The sequence below is a fragment of the Colobus angolensis genome, unplaced genomic scaffold, assembly GCF_000951035.1.
Source record: "Colobus angolensis palliatus isolate OR3802 unplaced genomic scaffold, Cang.pa_1.0 Scaffold129, whole genome shotgun sequence".
Taxonomy (NCBI): Eukaryota; Metazoa; Chordata; class Mammalia; order Primates; family Cercopithecidae; genus Colobus; species Colobus angolensis.
The window spans coordinates 11,026,439-11,054,426 of record NW_012114141.1 but is presented as its reverse complement, the minus strand read 5'-3'; the positions used below and the strand labels follow the sequence as shown (position 1 = coordinate 11,054,426).

The window sequence follows — 27,988 nt, the reverse complement described above, 5'->3', positions numbered from 1 at the left end:
GGCACTAATCACTTCTTAAAGGCCCCAGCTCTTAATACTGTTACAATGGCAATTAAATTTGTACGTGAATTTTACTGGAGAAAGTCAAGCCATAGCAAGTACATTCCACAATGATTCCTTTATACAAAGTTTTAGGGCAGGCTATTCTAATCTATGATGAAAAAGCAATTACTTAGTATATGTATCAGGCTTCACTGCAGAGGGTCTTTGAATACATCTCCCTCAGTCTTACATCCACTGTAAGTATTTTATCCCTTTTACATGAGAGAAAAATGTTTTTGGGTCTGGTGGAAGATAACATTAAATTCCTCTTATGTATTGAATCTTTGACTAGGATGCAAAGCTTCCCCTTTTCTTACTCCCAGACAATCCCATAAATGAGTATTAGCTCCACATATGTACAGATCAAAGCAAACTTACCAAAAACCACTCTGCCAAGGAGGAGACTCCAAGCCCAGTGATGAATACAGTTAAGAGCAGGCTCTGGAGCTCAAACGCCTGAGTTTGCAGCCCAGCCCTTATTTAGTAACTGCGTAACCTTGAGTAAGTTCTTAAAACTCTCTGAGCCTTAGTTTCGGTATCTAGAAAACAGAATTGCCTCTTGGGGTTAAGATCAAATGAATTAATGTATGAAAACAGTGCTGCAGTGGTAAATGTTTAACCACCAGCTCTCTGGGGAGGAAAAATGTGTGTAGGTATTTATTTAACGTTACTGAAAAGGCATACAGAGCACAATTTATAAAATGTACAATACTCTTTATTGTAAATTCCATGTAACTAATTAATTCTCACGGAAAGCAATGTACTTGATTTCTGCCTAAATTGCATCTGACCAACAGGCACAGTTCTGGCATGAATGTAGATTGATATTTGAATGTATATTAACTAATGAAACAAAAACACAATAAAAACTATGTCAGAATTTGACTTATCAATGTGTGTGACTTCTTTGCTGAATTTTCAAACACTAGAATATTTCTTCAATTTTCTCTGCTATCCACAATGTGAACCACTAGAGACATGACACACTTTTAAGTTTAATTTGTATTATTAACACTTTCCCCATCACTTTCTCAAGTCTAGATAATCAACAAAGTAATAACACAAATCCTGATTTTCATGGTATTTGCAGATTTCTGTGGTATAAATAATCCCACCCTAGCCAATTCTGAGCTACCAAGTTGCCCTCATGAGCAAGAAAGAGACGTCCAGGAGCATAACATTATGAAGTATTTCCACCATGCAGATAAACAACTAAGGTATTTAACCTCAAAACTGTAAATATCAGTCAAATACTTTGGAAGTAAATTTTGAGCATTGTCTTTTAAAAATACAATTCATTTCATAGAAAGCTTAATGTAATTGGTAATAATGGTTGAACCTATAACTGGCTCCCTGAATTCCTAGAAACAAGAATCAGACCTCAGGAGCCTTCACAACCAGCTCCAGCATATAAGGTCTACAACAGCAGTGCCTGGCAATTATCCTTCAAAATGCTGGGATTGGTAGCCATTGTGCTCCACATGCATAGAACTCCCCTAATACTATCTGAATTAGTTGACCAGCTTTTCATGGAACCTCATTTTGCATTGGAATTTTTTTTTAATCCTGATACATAGATATTCAATAAATGTGTGCAATTAATAAGTGACTAGGCCAGGCATAGTGGCTCATACCTGTAATCCCAGCACTTTGGGAGGCTGAGGTAGGCCTCCCACTTGAGGTTGGGAGTTCAAGACCAGCCTGGCCAACATGGTGAAACCCCGTCTCTACTAAAAATACAAAAATTAGCTGGGTGCAGTGGCATGCGCCTGTAATCCCAACTACTCAGGAGGCTGAGGCAGGAGAATCACTTGAACTCGGGAGGCAGAGGTTTCAGTGAGCCAAGATTGAGCCACTGCATTCCAGCCTAAGTGACACAGTGAGACTCTGTCTCAAAAAATAACAATAATAATAATAACTGACTAAACCATTAGTCCAGCACTGAAAATCTGATCAGATAAAACAGCTTAGGAAAACAGCAGCCATAGTAGGGAACAAAAAGTTGATCAAGAGAATGAAAGTAGGTAGGTGCTCTCTACTTTGGAAACGACGCTAACTGCATTTAACTGCAGAACTTGAACAGGAAATTAAACAGCTATTGCAGGGGGAGAAAACAGATGAGTATTTATAAGCAAAGCAACAAAATAATAGGGGGAAAACTGTTGAAGGTCAGGTGTTCAGAGCAATATGAGACAATAGAAAATAAAAAAAATACAGAACTGACTTCAGAGACTTTTAGAAGATCATATTTGGCTCTGTGGACTCCAGCAGAAAAAATAGGGGGAAAAATTTTAGGAACACCATACTCACCTGTGGATTTTGTTTTTGAGTCATTTTAAAAATACTGATCCGACCCGTCAGCAACTTGCATTAGAAAGTATGGGAAATGCTAACTTTGAGCACTGAGAGCATGTTTACATTCTGGGGAATGTGCCCCATATTAAAGCAAATGGAGAAATTCTGAGCTTCCTCCAAGACCTCCCTTTAGGGCTCCTCTACTCACTGCATTCAGTGTTGTTGTAAGTGGATTTTTACTCTGGTGTCAAAAATCACCCCACAGCATCCAACTCTTACACAGTGAAGAGCAACACTGATGTGGCTACTAAAACACATGCCACAGCTGTTTCTAAGCTTTTATATAGACAGAGAATAAAAAAATCAAACATAACAAATTTTAACACAGGCCCAATCTAGTGTAAAAACTAAAACCAGATCTGTGAAGTGATTATCTTTATTCCTGTATTCACAGACAGCATTCCTCAATTTCAGAAGGAATTTAATCCATTTTGTTTTCCATCAACCACACGTTTACTTGGAGCTTGCTTATTAAACTGTGCAAAGGACAAAATAAAATCCAAATTTGTACAATAATCCACTGAATTCGATAAACATCCTGACCAACACCCAAAGTGGGTATAAGGTTAACAAGGCTTTTTCTCCTAAAAGCTCTTTCCTAAGAGTCCCAACAAGTGCTCAGCACAGAAAAAAAAAAAAAAAAAAAAAAGGCAAAGGGGTTATTTAAGGAAGAAAGTTGGATGAAAATGGCATCCCATTAAACCCTTCCTTAAAGGATTCACAATGCTCACTGCCTCACTGCAGAACAGGACTGACATGGAGACATCTCAGAGTAACCTTGTTTAACCCAGCATTTCCAAACTTACTTGATCAAGGAGCCCATTTTTCCCACGTAACATAAATTAACATCCACAGAAACATAGCGGATTTCTTTTTTAAGACGGAGTTTCACTCTTGTCGGCCAGGCTGGTGTTCAATGGCACCATCTCGGCTCACCCCAACCTCCGCCTTCCGGGTTCAAGCAATTCTCCTGCCTCGGCCTCCCAAGTAGCTGGGATTACAGGTGTGCACCACCACGCCTGGCTAATTGTTGTATTTTTAGTAGAGACAGGGTTTCGCCATCTTGGCCAGGCTGGTCTCGGACTCCTGACCTCATGATCCACCAGCCTCAGCCTCCCAAAGTGCTGAGATTACAGGCGCTAGCCACCGCGCCTGGCCAACATAGTGGATATTTATGGCAGAAGCTGCTCCAGACAGCCCATGGCTGCATCACACCAGCTGCAGCAAGGAGGTGCCTCCAGGGCTGCATGCTCCATAAAGCCGGTGGGAGGCCCACCCATCTGGGTGCAGTCGCAGCCGCCCAAACATCCCTGCACTGTTTTTGCTGTTGTTTTTTGAGACGGAGTCTCCCTCAGTTGCACAAGCCGGAGTGTGGTGGTGCAATCGCGGCTCACTGAAGCCTACTCCTCTGGGGTTCAAGCACCCTGCACTCTTGGGTGCATGAGGAAGGCCCCCCCACTGCCCCTGCCCTCACAGGCTCAGAAGTCCCTGTTCCCACTGCCTGGCTTCCCCCTGCTATTGGCACCCACTCCGACCTTGGAGCAAAGTCGGGGCCGAACCCTACGGTCATTAACAGCAGCAAGAGGCAGATGGGTTCCTGGGTGGAAGGAGGCGGGTCCCCAGTGAGGCCCCACCTTCAGGGCCTGAAGGCTGAGGACTGAGCCGCCAGCCCTGTGGACCCGAGTGGAAACTTGTGGTGCCTTTTCCAGGTCCGCCCATGGCTGCCCATGGACCAATCAGCGTGCACTTCCTCCTCTCTGAGGCCCATAAAATCCCTAGGCTGTCAGAGCTGGGGAAGAAGCAGGGATGACCAGCTGCAGAGAGGATCTACCCACTCCAGGGCCTCCTCTCCGCTGAGAGGATGGGGAGACCAAGGGATGACCAGCTGTAGAGAAGAACTACCTTCTCTGCTGAGAGCTGCAGAGATGACAAGACCACCTGCTTACAGAGAAGAGCCACCCACTCTAGGACTTTCCCTCTGCTGAGAGCTCCAGAGAGTGGGACGACAACCTGCCCACAGCAAGGTTCTTCCCACTCCAGGGTCTCCTCTCTGCTAGGCCTAAACACTCATTGGGATACCCTGGCTACAGAAAGGAGCTGCCCACTGCAGGTCCCCTCTGAGTTATTCTATCACTCAACAAAGCTCCTCTTCATCTTACCCTCCACTTGTCTGTGTACCCTCATTCTTCCTGGTTGCAGGACAAGAACTTGGGACCCACAATGAATGGCAAGGCTAAAAGTTGTAACACAAACAGGGTTGAAACATGCCCCTTGCTCACCATGCTGTGGGCCAAGGACAGAAAAGCAGCAGCCAGCCCTTTAGGGACCTCACACCTGGGAGCTCCCCAAGCCAAGGCTGTGATTCCCTTTGGGGCCCTGTGGTTCCTGGCATCTTCAGCCTTCCGGCCACCACTGCATTCCCCGGTGCCAGCTGGAAAAGCTGCTTATGGTGTGCCTGGTCCAGCTGCAGCCTCGCAGAGCGCCAGCACCTGGAGATGTCCACCCTGTGGCAGCAGCTGACTTGTCTGCACAGTAGCTGGATGCCACACTCGCTCACACACTCCTTGATGCTCCATGCCTGACTCAGTCTCCCTTGGAGGCATGGGATCCAGGCCAGTAGCGTTAGCTGAGTAGAGCCTGCCAGGCCAAGCGGGTGGAACAAGCCCAGTGGGCCCGAGCAAATCTCAGGCAAAGGTGCCACCAGCCACGGGTTTCCAGCCAGAAAAGCAACACCCCCAAGATTGCCTAACAATATTACTGCAGACAATGCAGATTTAAGTAGCTATCTTAATTTTGCCAACGTGGGAACAACTGATAGGAAAGGAAAAAGAGGTCAGTAGTCTTGCGGAGGTGCCCTACCCCATTCATGGCCAAGGGTGATTTCTGGTTATATCAAGTACCCCATTCCTCTCTCACATCTCCTTCCTAGAAACTACCTTATTACACACAATGAACCGTTACTCGGTTGGCATTACAGAAAATAGCAACAGTCCTTGCCGGAATCTCTAAACTCTAAATCTTTTTTTAAGCCCTTTGTGTGCGTATATACACATACATATATATACACATATGTATATGTGTATACATATATATACACACACACACATATATATCTATATATACACACACACACATTTCCCCAAGCTGAATCAGAGATTTACATAAAAGATCCTGCTATGCTCAGGGGAAAGATACTTGTAGTGAGTTACATTATAGTTTTACAAAAATGGCAAGGTAGATTAGACACCAAACACCACAGTTGGTTAGAAATATTTATTATCCCCTCCCCCCACATACAGATTACTCCTCAGAAACATGAAGATATTATCCATGTCATCAATTACAGTTTGTAGAAAACAAACTTAACTCATATCCCATCAACAATGTATTTCTATCATTTTTTAAACAATAGCCATTTCATTTTTCCATGTTAGTTCCAGAATAGCTTCAGGTTTTCTCTTTTGGATCGAATCAAGTCAATCTTTTTTTATAGGTAATAGTTTCCTGACAGATCCCCTCCCCCCAACCCCTAAAAAAATTCTATATCCTAAGTGATAAACTCTTCTTGTACATTCAGCAAACTTTATATTGGAAAAGAAAAAGAATAATTGAGATAGGTATTTACTTTCGTGCACAGTAATAAATCTAGCTGAGCTGCTACACCTTGCTTTGCAAAGATGTTTACATAAAATAAATCATCTCTTATCAAGTTTACAATGGTAATTTCTTGAAGTGTAGATATGAAAGCTATACACTTAATCCACTGAAATTTCCTTCTCATTTTTAAATCTGTAATTAAACCATCACCATAAGGACAAGCTTCATCCCAAGATGTTTCCCCTTTTCCCCTCAGCTATTTCTATCAACTTGAATCCTCTCTCAGATCATGTAAAGAGATACATTAAAAGCACAAGAAAAAAAATGTTTTAGCTTGCTGACATAATGCCCTTAAGTTTGCTGACATAATGCCCACATTTTAACTTTAAAATGTAAAATCAAAGTTAAAGCATCACTTAATTCATACAGTACATTATTAATCAACAGTGTCCCACCAACTCAGAAGTTTCCTAAATTGGCTGTCTTCTCTGCATTTAGTACGTTTATAACCAATGACTCAATCAAAGAATGTGCTTGTAATAGGCTGCTGGTTTAATTTGAGAATCAGAAGTTTCATATTGGGCTACTTTCAAATATAGAAAAGCTATGAGTGACATATGAACTATTAATTTTGTTTCCCATTACCTACAGGAGGAATTTATTCAAATAAAATTTTACAAGACAAAATGCAAATCTATATACCTATATAGAGATGTATATATGTATATATTGAACCTAACTAAAGTTTTATAAGCAATACTAACATAGTTCTGGTTATACATTCCTAAAGACTTAATTGTTTTAAAGATACATGTTATAAAGAGGCTTATGCAAAAGGCAAAAATTAAGAATCAACATGATCTTTGAGGTTTTCAGTATTACTTCAAAAAGCTGTTTCTATCCCCCATAGAAGAAAACTATGCATTTGTTTATCTTAGGAAAAAAAATTATAAAAAGATAATGCTATCATGTAAAGATTCACAAAAACTATACTGTATATCCCATAAGAGTTATACCTACTTAAGGTAAATCACAATTATGGTTTATATTGTATTACAGACATCACCATTGCCTTTCCTCTTTAATAATGAGAGGGTTTAACTTTTTTTCGACTTACTTAACTAGTGCCACAGTAAATCAAGTCCCAGTAGCAACAAGTTAAACAAGATTACAAAATAAGGCATTCTGCTCACACGTCAGGAAAGTAACAGGCTTAGTACAGTAAAGCAGGCTCTTACCGTTTTTGCAATTTTATATAATCCAAACATTATATAGAAGGCAATCTTTACCAAAAAAGCCAATTAATTGCTGTTTTCCAGGGAAACAGAAAAACATACATAAAATCCTCAACTTTGGCTATTTCTCCTACTACCATAAACAGATGCTGATCTTATCTATTTAATCAAGTCCACTATTAGAAATGTGGATAAAATGTCTTGACTATACCATTTCTAAGCCTGTAGGTCACACACTAGATGATTTTTCAAATTATAAGTTAAATCTAATATGACAAAATCCCTGTAGTGTTATTTAGGAAAAAAGAAGTGGACTTAGAACATACATACGCACACACACACCACACATGCCATCATATTAAACAGTTTCTTTAAACATTAAATAATTCTTCTGAAAGAATAAAAATTCTTTAACATCAAGCTGCAGCATGTGTATAAGGGGCAGCAATGCAACCTTTTTCAGCACAAGGTAAGAATATGAATCAACTTTTAAACAGCTAGTACCCTGAACCAAAGATTTTGCCAAAGATGAACTCTGAAATACATGGTTTTTGCTGTCGTTGAAATTTGGACTCAATTGCCTGTTGCACTTTTACATTAAGTGTTGCTTAAATAAACAAAAATAGAGCATAAATTCAATATTCTACTGTCTAAACATTTTAAAGCAATGGTTATGCCGCCATCATCAACAGGTAAAATGCACCTAATTTGGGTCTTTTGACACCTCTTGTTTTAAGTTTACTGTATGATAAAGTTCTTCACAGTTTAAAATATTGTGAAGAAACATATTTATGTTTAACTATATTCACATACATATTATGTACATGTACTATGTCTTTGTTATACCCATAAACTTCGAGTATGTGTGTATCAGTAGGATACCCCACACATATGCAGGAACCCTGAATAATAATATGGTTGGTGTGGACTGTGAAATGATTTCCCAGAAAGGCTTAGAAAGAAGAAAAGAATGTTATTATGAATAATTATAACAACAAAAAATTTTACCTTATTTACATAGTGCCTATCTCCCAAGAGGTAAATATGCTTTACAGACATTTTTTAGTAACTCTGTGAGGTGGGGCATTGGGGACACTATCAATTCTCATTTTCCACAAGCAAGTAAACTACTCAGGACCACACACTTTTAACAGTGGTAGAGTAAAATACAGACATGGAGATCTCCTAAATCCCAAAGTCTCCAATTACCAGATCAAATAGTCTTGTGGTAGTAATAAGATTTCCATCATTCAACAGAACTCCTACCACAAAGGATTAATTTCTAAGTCCTCATACACTTGTGATTGTGCGTCATATTTATACCACAGGGAGATCAAATGGTTTTTGGTTTTGGCAGATGAAAAAGTCTAACATTCAGTGTGATTATACTTCAGTGTAACTTCTCCAGTTTAAGTGCGACACAGCTGATTGGTCTGTCAGGGAGATGCGGTCAACGTCTAATCATGGCTGAAGAGTTCTCAATCCAAACAGCTATTGCATGATTACAGAGATAGCCTACAATCTTTTATTGTCTTAAAGGTCTTTTCTATCTCCATATATGGTATACACATATAAATACGCATTTTAGCACAAAATGTACAGTTACCATCAGTTCATGTTTAAATAAACAAAGGCCTTAAGGGTGAACTTTAAAGGCCAAGAGCTCCTCAGAGTGCATGTTGTTTAAAGATCGAAGATCTGGCAACTTTAGAAGCAGTTTTGTAAAAATAGAGGCCTCATTTGGATGGTTTTTCATTATTAAGGTCCTTAGTGCACGAATGAGAGTTTCCTGCAAAGCCTCCACAGAGTTGACGTTTTCTATTCCAGATCGATCTAAGAGAGATCAGGAATAGGGAAATATGAAAGACAGGATAAATTATTAACATTAAATATAAATAAAATTTTTGCTCATCAGTGTCACTAATGAATAGAAAACAAGGTTATACATTTGAATAAAGGCAAAAGTTGACAAATTTCTCAAAATGTCAGTAACAAGTCATTAGCTACTTACTATATATTATAAAGCATATATATCACAAAAAACATTTGATAAATCAAAATTCTTTACTGCTTAAGAATTTTTATTCACAAAAACAGAGGTTCTGACTTTTTAAAATTAGATGTCATCTTATTTCAACTGCTTCTAATTAGCAAAATAAAATAATGTAGTACATATTTTCAATACATATGGAATATACTCCCATTTGTATGTCACCATGTGTGGTAGGCAGTCCCTAAAATGGCCTCCAATGATCCCCTCATCCTGGTATTCACACCCTTGTGCAATCTCCTCCTATTAAGTGGACCGAGACTTACCAAATTCTAATGAAAAAAAGTATGGCAGAAGTGATAGGATGTCAGTTCTGAGATTAGCTTATAAGAAACTGTGGCCTCCATCTTAGGTACACTCTTGCTCACTTACTCTGAGAAAAGCCGCTGCCATGCTATGAGCCACCCTGTGGAGAGGCCCACCCACATGGCAAGGAACTAAGAGTGGGCTCTAGCCAACAGTCAGCAAGGAACTGAGGTGCTCAGTCCAACAGCTTGCAAGGAACTGAATCTTGCCGATAACTACAAGTGAAAGTAGATCCTTCCCTACTCAAGCCTTCAGATGAGACCACAGCCCTGTCCACAACTTAACTACAACCTCCTAAGAAACCCTGAGTCAGAAGCACGTATCATATCCTATCTCTCATATCATATCTAAACTCTCAAAAACTGTGAGATTAAATGTTTGCATTTGCAAGCCCCCAAACTTTGGGACAATTTGTGATGCAGTAATAGGTAACTAATACACTATGCAACTTTATTGCTATGTTACCCTACATTCACTTTCATTTAGCATATTGTGTTTATTAAATTTCTCATACAATATGTTAATAAACCAGTCATTTGGCAAAAGCCTGCAATAAAGTATCTTAAAATTAGGTAAACTTATGTAGGTCACCCATAGACTTTTTCAGCAGCAAGAGTATTTTTTTCCCTTTATAACAGGAGGCAGGAGTACACAAAAATATTCAATGGTCCCCCAGATGGGAGGTTGTAATTAACAAGAAAAAGACTTCTAACTTCTACAAGGAAGCAAAACTTCTGGCCATTCATTCCCTTTCATTTTTTAACAAGGATATTGAGGAGGTCTTCCATTATAAGTGGTAGCTGAAAAAGGTCATTTGCAATGCAAGCACTTAAAACAATGACTAAAATTTAATAGTAAAGGGCAAAAAAGAAAGGTTTAACTCTAATGCAGGAAAATGATAAAAAATAAGTTTATCTTTTTTTTTTTTTTGAGATGAGTCTTGCTCTGTTACCCAGGCTGGAATGCAGTGGCATGATCTCGGCTCACTACAACCTCGCTTCCCGAGTTCAAGCAATTCTCTGCCTCAGCCTCCTGAGTAGCTGGGATGACAGGCGCCCACCACTACACCCGCTCATTTTTATATTTTTAGTTTCACCATCTTGGCTAGGCTGGCCTTCAACTCCTGACCTCATGATCCACCCGCCTTGGCCTCCCAAAGTGCTAGAATTACAGGCATGAGCCACTGCACCTGGCCAGTTTATATTTAACAAAATTTGAATATTATAACTATGTGCTAATTCTTTCTTGGAAAAAAAGGCCAGGCATGGTGGCTTACACCTGGAACTCCAGCACTTTGGAAGGCCGAGGCAGGATGGCTTGAGTTTAGGAGTTTGAGATCAGCCTGAGCAACATAGTGAGACTTTAGTCTCTACTAAAAAAAAAAATTAATTGAATGGGCATGGTGACACATGCCTATAGTCCCAGCTAGTTGGGTGGCTGAGGTGGGAGGATCATTTAAACTCAGGTCAAGGTTGCAGTGATCCATGATCATTCCACTGTACTCCAGTCTGGGTGACTCAAAAATAAAGAGAATGTTGGGGCAGGACGTGGTGGCTCATTCCTGTAATCCTTGCACTTTGGGAGGCCAAGGCAGGTAGATCATCTGAAGTCAGGAGTTCAAGACCAGCCTGGCCAACATGGTGAAACCTCGTCTCTACTAAAATACAAAATTTAGCCAGGCATGGCGACTGGCACCTGTAATCCCAGCTACTTAGAAGGAGAAAGGCACGAGAATTGCTTGAACCCAGGGGATGGAGGTTGCAGTGAGTCAAGATCATGCCACTGCACTCCAGCCTGGGTGAGAGAGTAAGATCTTGTCTCCGAAAAAAAAAAAAAAAAAACAAGGCTGGGCGCGGTGGCTCAAGCCTGTAATCCCAGCACTTTGGGAGGCCGAGACGGGTGGATCACGAAGTCAGGAGATCGAGACCATCCTGGCTTGGCCTACACGGTGAAACCCTGTCTCTACTAAAAAACACAAAAAATTAGCCGGGCGAGATGGCGGGCACCTGTAGTCCCAGCTACTCGGGAGGCTGAGACAGGAGAATGGCGTAAACCCGGGAGGCGGAGCTTGCAGTGAGCTGAGATCCAGCCACTGCACTCCAGCCTGGGCGACAGAGCAAGACTCCGTCTCAAAAAAAAGAAAAAAAAAAAAAAAAAAGTTGGATACTGGTTTGTGGGGGGAGGGGGAGGGTCACAATTTTTCAGACAAAACTACTGGCAGAGATCTCTTTCTCTTGACATTTAACTTTGGCCAATCATAAGTTATCTTTATAAAAATAAAGCCTTCAGTAATGCTTTGAAGAGTCTCTCTTGCCTTTGATAGTCAAGTAATTGTTTAAATAACCTTCTTTCACTTGATGAAATCGTTTGCCAAACATTTATTAAATATATGTACTGGTTACTGTTCTAAGGTGCTTGGAAATCAGCAATGAACAAAACCAGAAATTCTTTAAGGAGCTTACATTCTGACAGAAGAAAATAGTCATGTGCCACATAACAACATTTCAGTTAATGGCAGACCACATATAAAAGGGTGGTCCCATGAAATTATAACGTTGCTGAAAAATTCCTATCGCCTAGTGACGTTGCAGCTTTTGTCGTAACATCATAGCACAACACATAACTAACACGTTTATAGTGATGCTTGCGTAAGCAAACCTATTACACTTAATAATAGGAAACAACTACATTACTGATTTAAGTATTTACTATACTATACTTTTTATCATTATTTTACAGTATAGTCCTTCTACTTTATTTTTTGTTATTTTTTGAGAATTCCTGACCTCAAATGATCCACCAGCCTGGGCCTCCTCAAGTGCTGAGATTACAGACATGAGCCACCTTGCCCATCCCTTCTACTTAAAAAAAAGAAAGGTAACTGTAGAGCAGCCTCAGGCGGGTCCTTCAGGAGATATTCCTGAAGAATGTATTGTCATCATAGAAATACAGAAGGTGATAGATGGTGACAGCTCCATGCATATTACTGCTCCTGAAGACCTTCCAGTAGAACAACACATAGAGGTGGAAGACAGTGATATTGATGATGCTAAGCCTGTGTAGGGCTAAGCTAATGTGTGTGTCTGTCACAGATTTTAACAATAAAGTTTAAGAAGTAAAAAAAAAATTATAAATAGAAAAAAGCACATAGAATAAACATATAAAGAAAATATTTTTGTATAGCTGTACTATTGTATTGCTTTTAAGCTAAGTGTTATTACAAGACTCAAAAAGCTTTTAAAAATTTAAGTTTATAAAGTAAAACAGAGTAAGCTACGGTTAATTTATTACTGAAGAAAAAACAACTTTTAATAAATTTAGTGTACCCTAAGTGTTCAGTGTTTATTAGGTCTATAGTCGTGTATGGTAATATCCTAGGCCTTCACATGCCCTCATCATTCACTCACTCATTCACCCAGAGCAACTTTCAGTCCTGTAAGCTGCATTCATGGTAATGCCCTACATAAGTATACCAGCTTTTATCTTTCATATCTATTGTTACTGTACCCTTTCTTTGTTTAGATATGTTTAGACACACAAATACTTATTGTGTTACAAACTGCCTACAGTACTCAGCACAGTAACATGGTGTACAGGTTTGTAGCCTAGTAACAATAGGCTATACCATAAAACCTAGGTGTGTAGTAGGAAATCCCATCTAGGCTTATATAGGTACACTCTATGATGTTCACACAATGACAGAATTGCCTAACAATGCGTTTCTCAGAACATATTTACGTCATTAAGTGACAAGTAACTCTGGTTTCAATCATATGATTAGTAATTTATAATACCGAAAACTGAGAAAGAATGACAGTAATCCCCACAAACAAAATAATCTAGATGGGCAAAGAAAGAAACAACTGATAAGTGGCGAAGATACCTGAGTGGGAACTAGTATTAGTAGTAGTTGGTTGGACAGGTGTAGGAAGAAGTCACACAAAAAATTTAAAAATGTTTTAAGTCGTTGGTCTTTCAGTGGCTATTTTGTGTTTACATGACCTATGCTTCGTTATACAACTCAGAACTTCAGGGAAATGGATGCCTACATCTAAAACCACAGATTGTATTAAATTTTTCTACAGTCTCAATTTCTAAAACCATGGTTTTTAAGATTTCAAGGCCAAAGAACCCAAGGTACAAACCTGGTTGGATGGTAAACAATCTTCTAGAGACTATAATGTTAAGAGTACACATATTGAAGTGGAAATTCATCTTCTAAATGGTGCACTAAATGGTACACTAGTACTGTAGAGTTTAACTTATTACATATCTATCTTCTCTCTCCTTTGCTGGTTCTTCATCACACTCCCAAGCTTGTACTCCTCACCAAATATTCTATTTATTTTCACTTCCTACACGATGAAAGTCAAACCTTCAACAAAAATCTCTATGAAGACAACTAAAATCTGTATGTAAATGAGCCTTGACCTCACACCTACATGCCAGTCCTTAATCTCCAACTGGAAGTAACTGCTGTTACTTTAAACAACCTGAAAAGAAACTTACCTTCCAGGTATAATTCCCCTTCCATGATATCAGGATTCCTCCAATCTTACAGGCAAATATCATGTTTGAGATTTTTCTACCCCTTAGCAACTAGAGCTATTCTGTTAATAAGCAGTATAATGGAAAGGCTTTGAAGCCAGACTAATGGGAGTTCAAGTACTTGCTTAGCCAGTAATTAAAAATGGACGTTGGGTAAATTTCTTAACCCCTCTCTTCCTCAAATCCCTTGTCTGTATAACTGTGAATAACATGTCTCAGCTTACAGGGATCTACTGTGAGGATAAAATTATATAATGATACATAGAAATTAGCATTTCTTCTGACAACCCCAAAACAACAGACAACTATACATTCCCAAAAAGAAAAAGGTATTTTAAAGATAAAGCAAACTATGTTACTTAATTCTAAACAATTAAGAGAGAACTGAAACAAACTATCCATTCATTCCCTGATACAAGGAACATCACCCTTCAAGGTGCAGAGGTTTGGAGAAGACGTTTCCATTATTTTTTACCATTTCAACCTCACTGTGTGAACACTGTAAGTAGTATTTACACAATCATAATACTATAAATGCGGACTTTTGACTTTTCAACTTAGGGAATCAACTGATCAAACCATGACAAACAGTTATAGAACAAGATATGTTTTAATTGACTACATAAAAGGAATGTTACAGCAAAGTCAGAGTACAGAGGAAAAACCGTGTCTTGGAATAATGAAGAGATTCTATCCAAACTATCCAAAAGACATTATATATACGTAAAGGTCAAAAAATGTGAGTATATTAAAATTACAAATAAAACCATTAAAGTAAATTGAAAAATAAATTGAGAGGGAAAAGTAAGGATACTTTTATTTGTAAGTTATACTTACTAAATAAAAAGAGGTATTGGCTGGGCATGGTGGCTCACACCTGTAATCCAATACTTTGGGAGGCCAAGAAGGCTGGATCACCTGAGGTCAGGAGTTCAAGACCAGCCTGGCCAACATGGCAAACCCCCGTCTCTACTAAAAATGCAAAAATTAGCTGAGCATGGTGGTGGGCACCTGTAATCCCAGCTACCTGGGACGCAGAGGTTGCAGTGAGCTGAGATCATTGCACTCCAGCCTGGGCGACAGAGTAAGACTCCGTCTCAAAAAAAAAAAAAAAAAAAAAAGATATAGAGATATAAGCATTGTATTCAGAGTTGGGTGGTCAACAACCAGAAATTAAACAGAAGGATGTCAAGAAATCCAGTTTTCTGAGGAATCAGGATGGCAGTAGAGGAAAGCAGCAGAGACTTTTCATTTTAAACCCTTCTGTAGCTTTTGAATTTTATTTTCCTGCCCAGATACTGCTTAAAAACAGCTAGTAATTTATGCTGCTGTTTGGCCGGACACAGTGGCTCATGCCTGTAACCCCAGCACTGTGGGAGGCCGAGGCGGGCAGATCACCTGAGGTTGGGAGTTCGAGACCGGCCTGACCAACATGGAGAAACCCCGTGTCCACTAAAAATACAAAATTAGCCAGGCATGGTGGCGCATGCCTGTAATCCCAGCTACTCTGGAGGCTGAGGCATGGGAACTGCTTGAACCCGGGAGGGGGAGGTTGTGGTGAGCAGAGATTAAGCAATTGCACTCCAGCCTGGGCTACAAGAGTGAAACTCCATCTCCAAAAAAAAACAAACAACAACAAAAAAAAAAGCTAGTAATTTTTAAGTGGTAAGGATTAAAATTTTACATGAAACTTCAAAAATGTGTACTTGTATATGTTCATATAGTGACCTAACAAAAACGAGAATACACTGTATCCTTTTACAATCAGTCTTTTGCACTTAATATTTCCATTTTTAAAATATATCCTACATAAACAAACAGATGAATAGATAGATGGATAGGTAAATGGATAAAGACCCCCAATATTAATAGTGATCTTTTCTGGTAGTGATATTATAACCTTTTTTTTTCCATTTTAATATTTTCTACACTTTCAAAGAACCCATACTAAATTTATAATCAGAAAAAAAGGCTTTTTCAAAACCAGATTAAATCAAACTAAAAATCATGTTCCTAGAGAAAATATAAATGAAATAACAAGGTTCCTGGCATAGACAGTTTCCCTCTACCCCTTTGCTGTCATTTCTTTCTCTGAACTACCTCTGGTATGTTGGCCCTGCTACTTCATCTCACCTGCCTTAATTTATTTGAGAAGAGTTCACCCCATTGCCTCACACCTGATGTCCTTTCAAAAGCTTCTCAACCTAACTCTCTAGCACTAATAACTTACCTATCTAACCCACCCACCACAATAATAATGCAGAATTAATGTTAAACATTACTTTGTTCAACCGGATCACTCTCCTACTTAAGAAGGTACACAGACTTTCTTCTGCCCCATATTTTGGGTAAAACCTCTCTGCTTAGTTCTCATAGCTGTTAGTCCATAACCTGGTGCTCCCCTAACTCTGAAGGCTTTTGTCCCCCTTCCTCCTTGATGTACACTCCAGGCTTTGGCCACCTGACCCTTCCCTGGTCCTATCTCGTACTCTCCCATGCATTTCCATCTCTTCTTCATTGGGAAAGAAGCCTAATAATTCAACCTTCAAATTCCAGCTCCACTTCTATCTTTCCCCACAGAGCCTTCCAAGATGATTTCATCTTCCTTTCTACAACTCCAACTTACCTCAGTCAGAACTACACGGTTTAGTAGCATAAAGCTCTTTGTGTAGTTCCATCTCTCCAAATAGAATAAAAACACTTAGCAAGCTTGTGCCTTAAAGCTTTTTGTCTCCCCCTGAGCACCTAGTAAGGCATATTCATCAGATAAATAATTTAACAAGTATTATCTTTGGTTTCAAAATAATCGATTAATCTGATGTCAACTCAAACCAATACTAATTACTTATCAAGAGATTCTGCAAATGATAGGTAAAATGCAAGAAGCATTATAAGTTAGCAATAAAACAGATATCACTTATTGACATGTTCTTTCATACTACTCCCATGTATATACACATTTTTAGTTATCCAGGTAGAGCTGGTGGTCAGAAAAGGTAGCCAAATTATGTTACCAATTGGCATGTCTTTATTCTGCTGAGGTAAGGCCCTTAAAATTATACAAATAACTTGTTCTCTTTTTTTTTTTTTTCGGAGTCTCATTCTGTCGCCCAAGCTGGGGTGCAGTGGCGTGATATCAGCTCACTGCAACCTCTGCCTGCTGGGTAGCTTCGATTACAGGCATGTTCCACAACACCCAGCTACTTTTTTGTTTTTAGTAGAGATGGGGTTTCACCATGTTGGCCAGGCTGGTCTCAAATTCTTGACCTCAGGTGATCCACCTGCCTCAGCCTCCCAAAGTGCTGGGATTACAGGCGTGAGCCCCCACACCTGGTCAAGAACTTGTTCTCTTTAAAGAGCTACTAATTTATGGTTTCATCACATAATCAGAGGCCACAACTTATAACTCTCACAATGCCTAGCACCATGCCCTTGACACAGTAGGAAGCAAATGGGAAACAAAGTCATAACCAAATACTAAAAAATTTGCAACAAATGTTGGAAATAAAACGATACCTAAAAATAGCTGGCACTTACTTAGACGTACCCAGGAAAGTGTCCCAATTTCCAATTTGTTATTGGGAGTAACAATCTCTGCCTTAATGGGTACTGTCTGAATCAAAACACTTCAGGTCAGAAATAACTGTAACGTTAATGCAAGATGGCAGGGACATTGGGAAACATCATAAATGACTCATATAAATAAACAGTAAAAACTCAAAAATCTTGCTCACTCATTCAAATAGTGACTGAGTAGCTCTTCTATGCCAGACACCATACTAGGCTCACATGGTACAACCCCTTCCTTTGACAGGATGAGGAAGGAATCCAAGACGCAAAAGAGCAAAGTTACTTACCCAAGTTACCCACAAAATTCAATGGCAGAGCTGGACTAAAGCCTAAAACTAATTCACATTTCTCTGCAACAAACCATACTAATGCCTCTTGATACTTTTAATGTTTTCAAGTATCCCACATTGTATTTGAATAAAAACTGGAATTCATATTAGAACCACCTACCTGGAGAGACATACTGTTCTAACAAATCCATGAAATAAAGATTTAGACTCATAAAAAAAAATTATGAACAAAAAGCTAAAGACTAACAGTGGTAAATACAAGGTCTAGATAAGTATTACTTTATTCCTATAGCACTTTGACATGTATTGCTATAATGAAAAAATTAGTTACATAAAAATAACAGGGTCATACAATTTAGCATCTTCCTTAAGGCCTTATTCCCTCCATATAACTTTCTGGAACCTGTTAAATGCCACCTTCTCCCCAGTCGGTCACTATATGCTAGATGTGGCACAATTTTGAACCAGCTTGCTTACCTGCAGATACCAGGACAACAGCTGTAAACAAACTCATCTCTTCATCACTAAGCTGGAGGGCATTTAGCTTCTCACTAAATTCAAACATAGAGTTTAGCAGATCCCCTGCTCCCATTGAGTGTAAATCATCCACGCTATATTTCTTTCCACTTAAAAAGGTGACAGTACGTTCCTTTGCATCAAATAATGATGCAAACCGTACCATTAAAACCTGTAAAAAGAAAAATAAATGTATTTGGAGAAGTCTAACAGCAATAATAAATAACTTAATATTCAAGTCAGTTATGAATCATCCCACATATATAAAAGAAAATTATAAAAGAAAAACAGGGTTTACTTTTACTCAAAGCCATTTTATTGTTTTGTTTTATTTTATTTTATTTTTAGACAGAGTTTCGCTCTTGTGGTCCGAACTGGAGTGCAACGGCGTGATCTCCACTCACTGCAACCTCCACCTCCCAGGTTCAAGCAATTCTCCTGCCTCAGCCTCCCAAGTAGCTGGGATTACAGGTGCGTGCCACCAGGCCCAGCTAATTTTTGGTATTTTTAGTAGAAACAGGGTATCACCATGTTAGCAAGGCTGGTCTCAAACTCCTTACCTCAGGTGATCCACCCGCCTCAGCCTCCCAAAGTGCTGGGATTACAGGCGTGAGCCATCACGCCCATTGATTTTATTTTTTGAGACAGAGTTTTCTTCTTGTCGCCCCGGCCGGAGTGCAGTGGTGCGATCTCGGCTCACTGCAACCTCTGCCTCCTGGGTTCAAGGATTCTCCTGCCTCAGTCTCCCAACTAGCTGAGATTATAGACACACACCACTATGCCAGCTAATTTATGTTTTTAGTAGAGATGGGGTTTCATCATGTTGATCAGGCTGGTCTCAAACTCGTGACCTTAGGTGATCCGCCCGCCTCGGCCTCCCAAAGTGTTGGAATTACAGGCATGAGCCACCACGCCCGGCCTATCTATCTATCTATCTATCTATCTATTTATTTATTTATTTATTTAGACAGAGTCTTGCTCTGTTGCCCAGGCTGGAGGTGCCAACACAGCTCACTGCAAACTCAACCTCCCAGGCTCAAGTGATCCTTCCCACCTCAGCCTCCTGAATAGCTGAATACAGATAAACATCACCACACCCAGCTAATTTTTGTATTTTTTGGAGAGATAGGGTTTCACCATGTTGCCCAGGCTGGTCTCAAACTCCTGGACTCAAGTGATCGGCCTGCCTCGGCCTCCCAAAGTGCTGGGATTACAAGGATGAGCCACCGCACCCGGTCCCAAATTCGCTTTCTTAAGACAAATTCTCTACCAAAGCAATAAATACTCCAAGAAGAACATCAAAAGAAATTCTAGCCACTGATGGCAAAGATACTCTGCCATTCTATTAACAAAGATTCTGAAATGCAACATAAAATTAGAGCAAGAAATAGTGCCAGTAAATTTAAAACTGGGCCCTGGCCAAAGGCATTAAAGAAACACTTTAGGCTGCCAAGTATACCACATGGCCTCTATGCCTTAAGTAAAAAGAGCAAAATTCCAATGCAGCAACACTTCGAAACATCAACACATCAAATGCAGCCAAGGCAAAGGAAGCAGATGAAGTCTAACTGAACTGCTTCAAGAAACCATAACCCAAAGAGACTATCCACAAAGAAAGCTATCACAGTAAGTGTTCTAAGCACCATGTTATAATTGACATCCAAGTTAAATCAGTTAACAATTATATTACTTAGTTATCTCACTCCCTCCATTATACTAGATCCAGGGAGAAGTGAAAATACAGCCCTGGCTCACTTCTCCCATCCATCAAAGGTTCAAAGATTTGGCCCACCAAACATCAACTTCCTCTCACCACCCCAATCTCAGAGTTATCCTTAATTAGGTCCCAAGGCATCTCACACCTTGGCAGCAAAAGGGATGCTCTGGGGCAGACAGAAAGTGAAAGACACCTAATTAAGGACCAGGAGAGGCACTTCTCTAAGTTATACAGTAGAGACTACCCCAAGCTCAGGCAGGATACAGTGTTGTAAGAGAAGCAGGACAGAAAAGTAGTCAAGGATCCTGAAGCAAGGTGAAGCCAGGAGGAGCTAAGGTGGCACCTAAGAAATGTCTGACATATCCCCAAAATATTCTACAGTCTCTCAAAAAACAAAAACCACATTCTATTTGCCCTTCTTATTCTGCATCGGATACAGTAAATGCTAGGCTAGGCTTTCAGGAGGTGTCTAACACTGCAGAAACTTGTTAAACCCACATCTGAAAGGAATACTAGAACTTAGCAGTTCATATGCTGGAGATACAGAATACCTATATTTCAAATCCTAAATAATAAGTAAAAAATAAACACAAAATCCTAAACAATTCTGGATTTACCAAGTCTCTTCCCAAAACCCTGAGATGATTATTTCGTTGATAATTTCAGACTCTGGACTATAAATACTGACTTAGAAAAGAATGAAAACATCTGCCGGGCACAATGGCTCACATCTGGAATCCCAGCACTTTAGGAGGCCAAAGTGTGCAGACCGCTTTGAGCTCAGGAGTTTGAGAGCAGCCTGGGCAACATGGCGAAACCCTGTTTCTACAAAAAAAATACAAAAAAAAATTAGCCAGGCGTGGTGGTTCACACCTGTAGTCCCAGCTACTCAGGAGGCTGAAGCTGGAGAATGTCTGAACCCAGGAAGCAGAGGTTGCAGTGAGCTGTGATTGCGCTACTGCACTCCAGCCTGGGTGACAGAGCAAGATTCTGTCTCAAAAAAAAAAAAAAGAATTAAAAATATCCATGAAAATAAAATATTACATCCCCTGCCTGCATCAATATTGAGGATAAATAAAACCTACCTCAAAAGTCCCAGCCTTTAAAAGGTTGACCTGGTCATGCTGAGAGAGATCTCTGAACCCAGGAATACGCTTTGCAAATTCCACCACTTCTTTCACCGCTGGAGTGAAGCTCATTGAAAATTCTTCCCAGATTTCATGTCCCGATTTATGAGGATCCACGTAAGGAGACTTACTCATTGGACAAACCTGGTATACACAAAACGGAAAAACTATTAAATACTAAGAGATGGTAAAGAAATGTCAAAAGCGGCATCTCAATTATCAGAAACCCCAACATGAATTTAACCCCCAAAACACAAGTAAAATCTACTAAAATACTAGCACTTTATCCATTTGCTGCCCACCACACTGTAGAAAGCCTCTTGGCAACCTAATATAAATAGCAATTAACTTATCATTAAAAAAACATAGCCTAAGCAAAAATACCATCTATAACAAGCTATTTCAAACACCTGTTGCACAGGTTTAAGCGTTTATTTTGTAACACTGCTGCCACCTTATGCTAGTATATGGTGTTTTATAATTTTGCAAACAAATTCACTTGTTTGATTCTCAATCTGTTATTTATGGCAGACTATAATTTCCATTTCTTAGGTGGAGAAATGAGACTCCGAGGTTTAGTGATTTGTCCAACACAGCTAGAAGTCACAGGTCTAGGCCCAAATTCACATTTAGTTAATATTTCAAAACTCCCTTATTTCTAAATAGGCAGAATTACAATGTTGTAATTTCCAAGAGGAAAAAACAGCAAGGTGCCTCATTTTGTTAAAAAGGTCACTCACTGCCTGGCAGGGCAAAGTGGCTCACGCCTGTAATCCTAGCACTTTGGGAGGCCAAGGCAGGCAGATCACAAGGTCAGGAGTTCAAGATCAGTCTGGCCAACATGGTGAAACCCCATCTCTACTAACAATTAAAAAAATTAGCCAGACATGGTGGCGTGCACCTGTAGTCCCAGCTACTCGGAAGACTGAGGCAGAAAAATCGCTTGAACCAGGAGGCGGAGGTTGCAGTGAGCCAAGATCATACCACTGCACTCCAGCCTGGGTGACAAAGTGAGACTCAAAAAAAAAAAAAAAGTCACTGCCCATTTGTTCCAAAAACAATGGTGTGATCACTGACTTCTACTTGTTCAATTAGGAAACAAGGACTGCACATACAGGTGCGCCTTCTAAATGAGGATTAGGTGAGGGAAAATAGGAAGCCAAGAAGTTATTTTAAAAACACCAAAAAGATGATGAAACACACTCTGTACATTCTGTTAGTAAAATCAGCCTTTAAATTTTCACTAAATCCACACAAAATCTAGGAATGGGATGATTACAAAACCATGGAGAATATCATGAAATCAGAACCCAAATGCCTACAGATTTTTCCTTCATTAAGGCAGCCACTTGGCCAGGCATGGTGGCTCAAGCCTATAATCCCAGCACTTCGGGAGGCCGAGATGGGCGAATCACTTGAGGCCAGGAATTCAAGACCAGCCTGGCCAACATGGTGAAACCTGTCTCTACTGAAAATACAAGAATTAGCCAGGCATGGTGACGCATGCCTGTAATCCCAACTACTCGGGAGGCTGAGGCACGAGAACTGCTTGAACCCAAGAGGTGGAGGTTGCAATGAGCTGAGGTCATACCACTGCACTCCAGCCTGGGCAACAGAGCAAGACTGTCTCAAAAAAAAAAAAAAGCAACTACTTAGCCTAACGTAAGGTCCACAGAATCAAGTAACTGCAAGTGACAACAAAAAATTTAATGAAGATTGAGGTAGAGTCAACTATTTTGAAAATGAAAAAGACGACTTTAATTACCTGTCAGTAGAAAATACCAAGCACTATCAAAGGACCTCATGGTTTAAACTGGAAATGCTGTTTTGGATGAAATTTTGGCTGAATATGAACACTGTACTTTCATGTAGAATGTCGTATTTGATGGAAAAATAGAAAAGCTTGAATGATATGACCAACATTAAGTCATCTCATAAGATGAAGTCTGCGAAAATCCTTAGAAACTAGCCTATGAAATTAAAATACTCCTAAATTTATCAAGCAATAAAACATCTATGTTCTATACTCAAAGATCTTTTGGTATAAAAATGGTTTAAAAAAAAAAAAAGTCCTTCTATAGAAATCAAAGAATTTTTAACTATGGCAAGCGAAAAGTTCAGCCCTTTGAGAAAATCCCAAAGCTAGTAAGGTACTAATTAACCAGAATGCTTAAATTTTCAAAGGGATTTCCAAGAATTAAAGGACCAATTGTGCATGAATAATATTTTACATAAAATCCTAATCCCAATCCCAGATCAATCAAATCACATGCTTGTACCTAGCTGGGTATGAAATTAGGTCATTCATCAAATGATGTTTATTAAAATTATTTGACCTAAAATACTGTACAAAATTAAGTCTGTAAATTTCTTAGGTTTTCTGACACCATCCCAAGTAAGCATATCTCCTAAGTAAAATTTTCAAAGCTTTCCCTGATACAACGTAAGCAAAAAATTGATTTCACTATACCAGATGCATTCTCCCTCCAGTGTTGCACAGGTAACTATTCTTGTTCTCATTCTGAGAAAATCCATCTATCGGAACTCTATCACATACTCTTTGAGTATAAGCATTGGAGAAGTTCATACAATGTCCATTTGCAATACAAATGGCATGCCCATTTGGGTAATGCATTATGTTCCTCCCTTTAAACTGTCCACTGAGATGCTGCTGGCTCTCACTACAGGGAAAATGGCTGCTAAGCCCATTGCCACAATGATCATGATTTAAATTATATTGCTCCATGTTCTTGGGAATCCGTTCTCCTCTCTGGGGCTGCATGCTCTCGGCTGAGTTTTCTCGTTGCTCTTGATTATACATAAAGGTATCCTTGTGAGCTCTAGTCACCATGCCAATCACTTCTTCCTTTGCAAAATCAGAAGAGGGAGGAGAAGAGCTTTTGATGTTTTCTTGTTCCAGTTGGGGCTTGGGTCGCAGCTGTTCCTGAGCTGGTAAGGCTGTCTGTTCATGATGTTCTACTAATGTGTCATTTTGCAAGTGACCACTGAACTGGCTGTTCATCATGGTCTTCATCGCACTTTGCATTTCAATTAGCATCCTCTGTTTTTCACGCTTAGGAATACGACCAAACCGAACAGCTATTGAAGAAAAAGATATTTAACATCTATATTCTAAATAAGACCTGTTTTATATAAAAGAATAACACAAAATTATCCAATAGCTATGGCCTCTAGTCATACATATAAAGAATGAGTCTACACGTCTCTGGTTCACATTTTTCTAAACTTGCTGGTCTTGATACACCAAAGGAAGTAGGAGAGGGAGAGAAAATTTTCCATTTTCGCCCAAAACAAAGTTAAGGAAATGTATCTCCTAGGTATTTTATAAGCAAAGTCTATGAAAACAGGAAATTTGGATGGGCGCAGTAGCTCATGCCTGTAATCCCAGTACTTTGGGAGGCCGAGGTGGGTGGACCACCTGAGGTCAGGAATTTGAGACCAGACTAGCCAACATGGTGAAACCCCATCTCTACCAAAAATACAAAAAGTAGCCAGGTGTGATGGCAGTCGCCTATAGACCCGGCTATTCTGGAGGCTGAGGCAGGAGAACTGCTTGAACCCAGGAGGCAGAGGTTGCAGTGAGCTGAGATGGTGCCAAAGCACTCCAGCCTAGGCGACAGAGTAATACTCCATCTCAAAAAAAAGAAAAACAAAAAAGAAATAGGAAATTAGCTAATGAAAACCAGTTTGAAGCAGACCAGTATTACTACACAACTCCTTACTAACAAAGCTGAGGACTGTTCCCAGGAAGGCATGCGTGATTCAGCTACGTACATCCATTACCATTAATGGAAGCTGGTAGGTACAATCATTCCCTGAACACCTGGCCCTTGTCAATTCATTTTTGTAACTTTACTCTCAAGATCTGTTATCTGCCGTCTTCTTTTCCAGCCTCTTTAAAAAAAATCCTTAAAAAAAAATTCCGCAACCAGTAGAAATGCACTTACTGAAAAATAAACTTGGTAGATTTTAATTAAAACCAGTGAAATAACTAAAAATGAGATAAGTCATCCTCTACTCTTTTAGAAGCTAGTCTTAGGTGTCTTGTCTCCAATAATCCTATTGGAGACTAGGAGAAAGAAAAGCTTCCTTCTAGTCTAGTATTTATACAGAGACAATAAAAATTCAGTACACTTGCCGAGAAAGCCTTGTTAATCTAATTGTAGCCTCTGACATTACTGCTATCAAAAACAAACAACTTAATCATGTTTGATACTTTACCTCTACTCCTCCCTTCACAAATGATTGTCAGTTTTATTCGTTTAGGACAATCACAATATCCATCGACTATTTTTATAGCACTAGTACTTTTAGCACTAAAAAAAAATTTTCAGGCAACTGAAAAAAACATCAATTGCTGAAACTTGTTACTCAAGAAACCCTTGGCCAGGCATGATGGCTCACACCTGTAATCCCAGCACTTTGGGAAGCCGAGGCAGGTGGATAACTTGAGGTCAGGAGTTCAAGACCAGCCTGGTCAACATGGTGAAACCCTGTCTCTACTAAAAACACAAAAATTAGCCGGGCGTGGTGGTGCATGCCTGTATAGTCCCAGCTACTCGGGAGGCTGAGGCAGGAGAATCGCTTGAACCAGGTAAGTGGAGGAGGTAGCAGTGAGCTGAGCAGGCACTACTGCACTCCAGCCTGAGCAACAGAGCAAGACTCCATCTCAAAAAAAAACACAAAACTCCTTATTGCAATACTCTATGTCTGTATCAGTAAGATACTAGAGTAACCTAAGGAATTGCTTAGGTGGGCCTTCCCTAGATAAATACGAAGTTCATTTTTAACAATTCTTAAATAATCCTACTGGTCCCTCTGAAAACCTCATACCTGTTGTTGCTTAAAATCACATACACATACAAAAAAATTATTCAAAAAATGAATAAGCATAATAGAAGAGTCCAATCTTACAATAATGTCATCCACAGATAATACTTTTGGTCCCACAAATTACTCCAAATTTTATTTTGCATGAGAACATATCATGCCAGAAGTGAGCAACTACCTCCACTCCAGACCCTAATGCTTCTTTCAATTTTGCATCTCCTTTCCATGTGTTCAGAATCTGTGCCCCAAAAGCACCTTACCATCTCAGAGCTAAGAAAGAAGGAGAATTCACATAAGAAGAAATGAGATCCTCAGTAATGTTAAGGAATCAAAAACAAAGAGGAAAGGATTGCTATATCGAGAAAAGCTATGGTGAGCAGTTTGGGCTTCTGGTTAAAAACAAAATGTAAGTTAAAAAACAATTTTTTTGGCCCAGCGCAGTGGCTCATGCCTGTAATCCCAGCGCTTTCCGAGGCCAAGGTGGGCGGATCACGAGGTCAGGAGTTTGAGACCAGCCTGACCAACATGCTGAAAACCCGTCTCTACTAAAAATACAAAAAAAATTAGCCAGGTGCGGTGGCGGGCACCTGTAATCCCAGTTACTCAGGAGGCTGAGGCAGGAGAATCACTTGAACCCGGGAGATGGAAGCTGCAGTGAAACAGAGTCTCACTGTGTCACCCAGGTTAGAGTGCAGTGGCACGATCTCATCTCAGCGCAACCTCCACCTCCTGGATTCAAGCTATTCCCTGCCTTAGCCTCCCGAGTAACTGGGATTACAGGTGTATGCCATCATGCTCAGCTAGTTTTTTTTTTGTATTTTTAGTAGATATGGAGTTTCACCATGGCTGGTCTGGAACTCCCGACCTAAAGTGACCCACACGCCTCAGCTTCCCAAAGTATTGGGATTACAGGCATGAGCCACCATGCCCGGCCATACAAAAAATGTTTTTAAACTCCATCGTTTTTAGGAAAAAAAAAAAAGTAATCAAATTGCATAGAAAAAAATGGCTCTTTTTAGAAGTAGTAACAACAACCAACGTTTAGCCAAAATTGTTTCTGGGATGATAATGCTAAAATATGACTTTAATCAATTTGGTGTCCTGTAAAGCATGAAAATGTGTTTTCTGCTTCACCTTAAACACAAAAGGGTTCTTAGTAACCGGCTTATAGCTGTGGTTCATGCTGAGGAATAAAAGCCAAGCTCCACACACTTTAGGAACACTCTTTAAACTAGGTACATACCATCTCTTGACATTCCAACAGACAGACACTTTTTAAAGCGACACTGCTGACATCTGTTCCTATTCATTCTCATTATAGAACAGTTTTCATTCTTCAGGCACTTCTTGTACTGGATGTTTTGTTGAATACTTCTCCGAAAGAAACCCTAAGAACAAAGGAAGATTTACTCATCCATTGAAAAACACCTAAACGAACTTCTTATAAACACTGTTCCCATATCTATCTAGTATATGTGACGAACTACAGTCCATACCAGTGTATGACTCGCTCCCTGGGAAACACTATGTCTTAGGACAGAGGGAAATACAATGTTGACACACACAATTTAATTCCACTCTTATTGGCATGAGGAACCTAACCCCTACCAACCAAACCAAATTCTTCTTCCCTTTAGAGATTCTTTGCCTTACCCAAAGCACCCCTTGCAACAACCACACGACTGTTAACAGACCCTGCCTGCAGTCGGCACATTTTCCATCTCATACTTTCATTCGCTACAAATTCCAAAACTCTTGAAGTATGAATGACCTTTTTTTTTTTT

General features: G+C 39.7%; 1 protein-coding gene across 1 annotated transcript in view; it reads right to left on the bottom strand.

Moving 5' to 3' along the window:
* Positions 1-5,655: 5,655 nt before the first annotated feature.
* NR1D2 (nuclear receptor subfamily 1, group D, member 2) overlaps positions 5,656-27,988 on the bottom strand; it is a 35,400-nt gene continuing 13,067 nt past the window's right edge. Inside the window, exons 4-8 of the mRNA XM_011933751.1 lie at positions 27,448-27,592; positions 23,824-24,452; positions 21,312-21,497; positions 18,471-18,681; positions 5,656-9,062 (exon numbers count right to left, since the gene is read on the bottom strand). Of these exons, the coding sequence (XP_011789141.1) occupies positions 8,866-9,062; positions 18,471-18,681; positions 21,312-21,497; positions 23,824-24,452; positions 27,448-27,592 (1,368 nt within the window). The 3' untranslated portion in view covers positions 5,656-8,865. The remainder of the gene's footprint in view (positions 9,063-18,470; positions 18,682-21,311; positions 21,498-23,823; positions 24,453-27,447; positions 27,593-27,988) is intronic.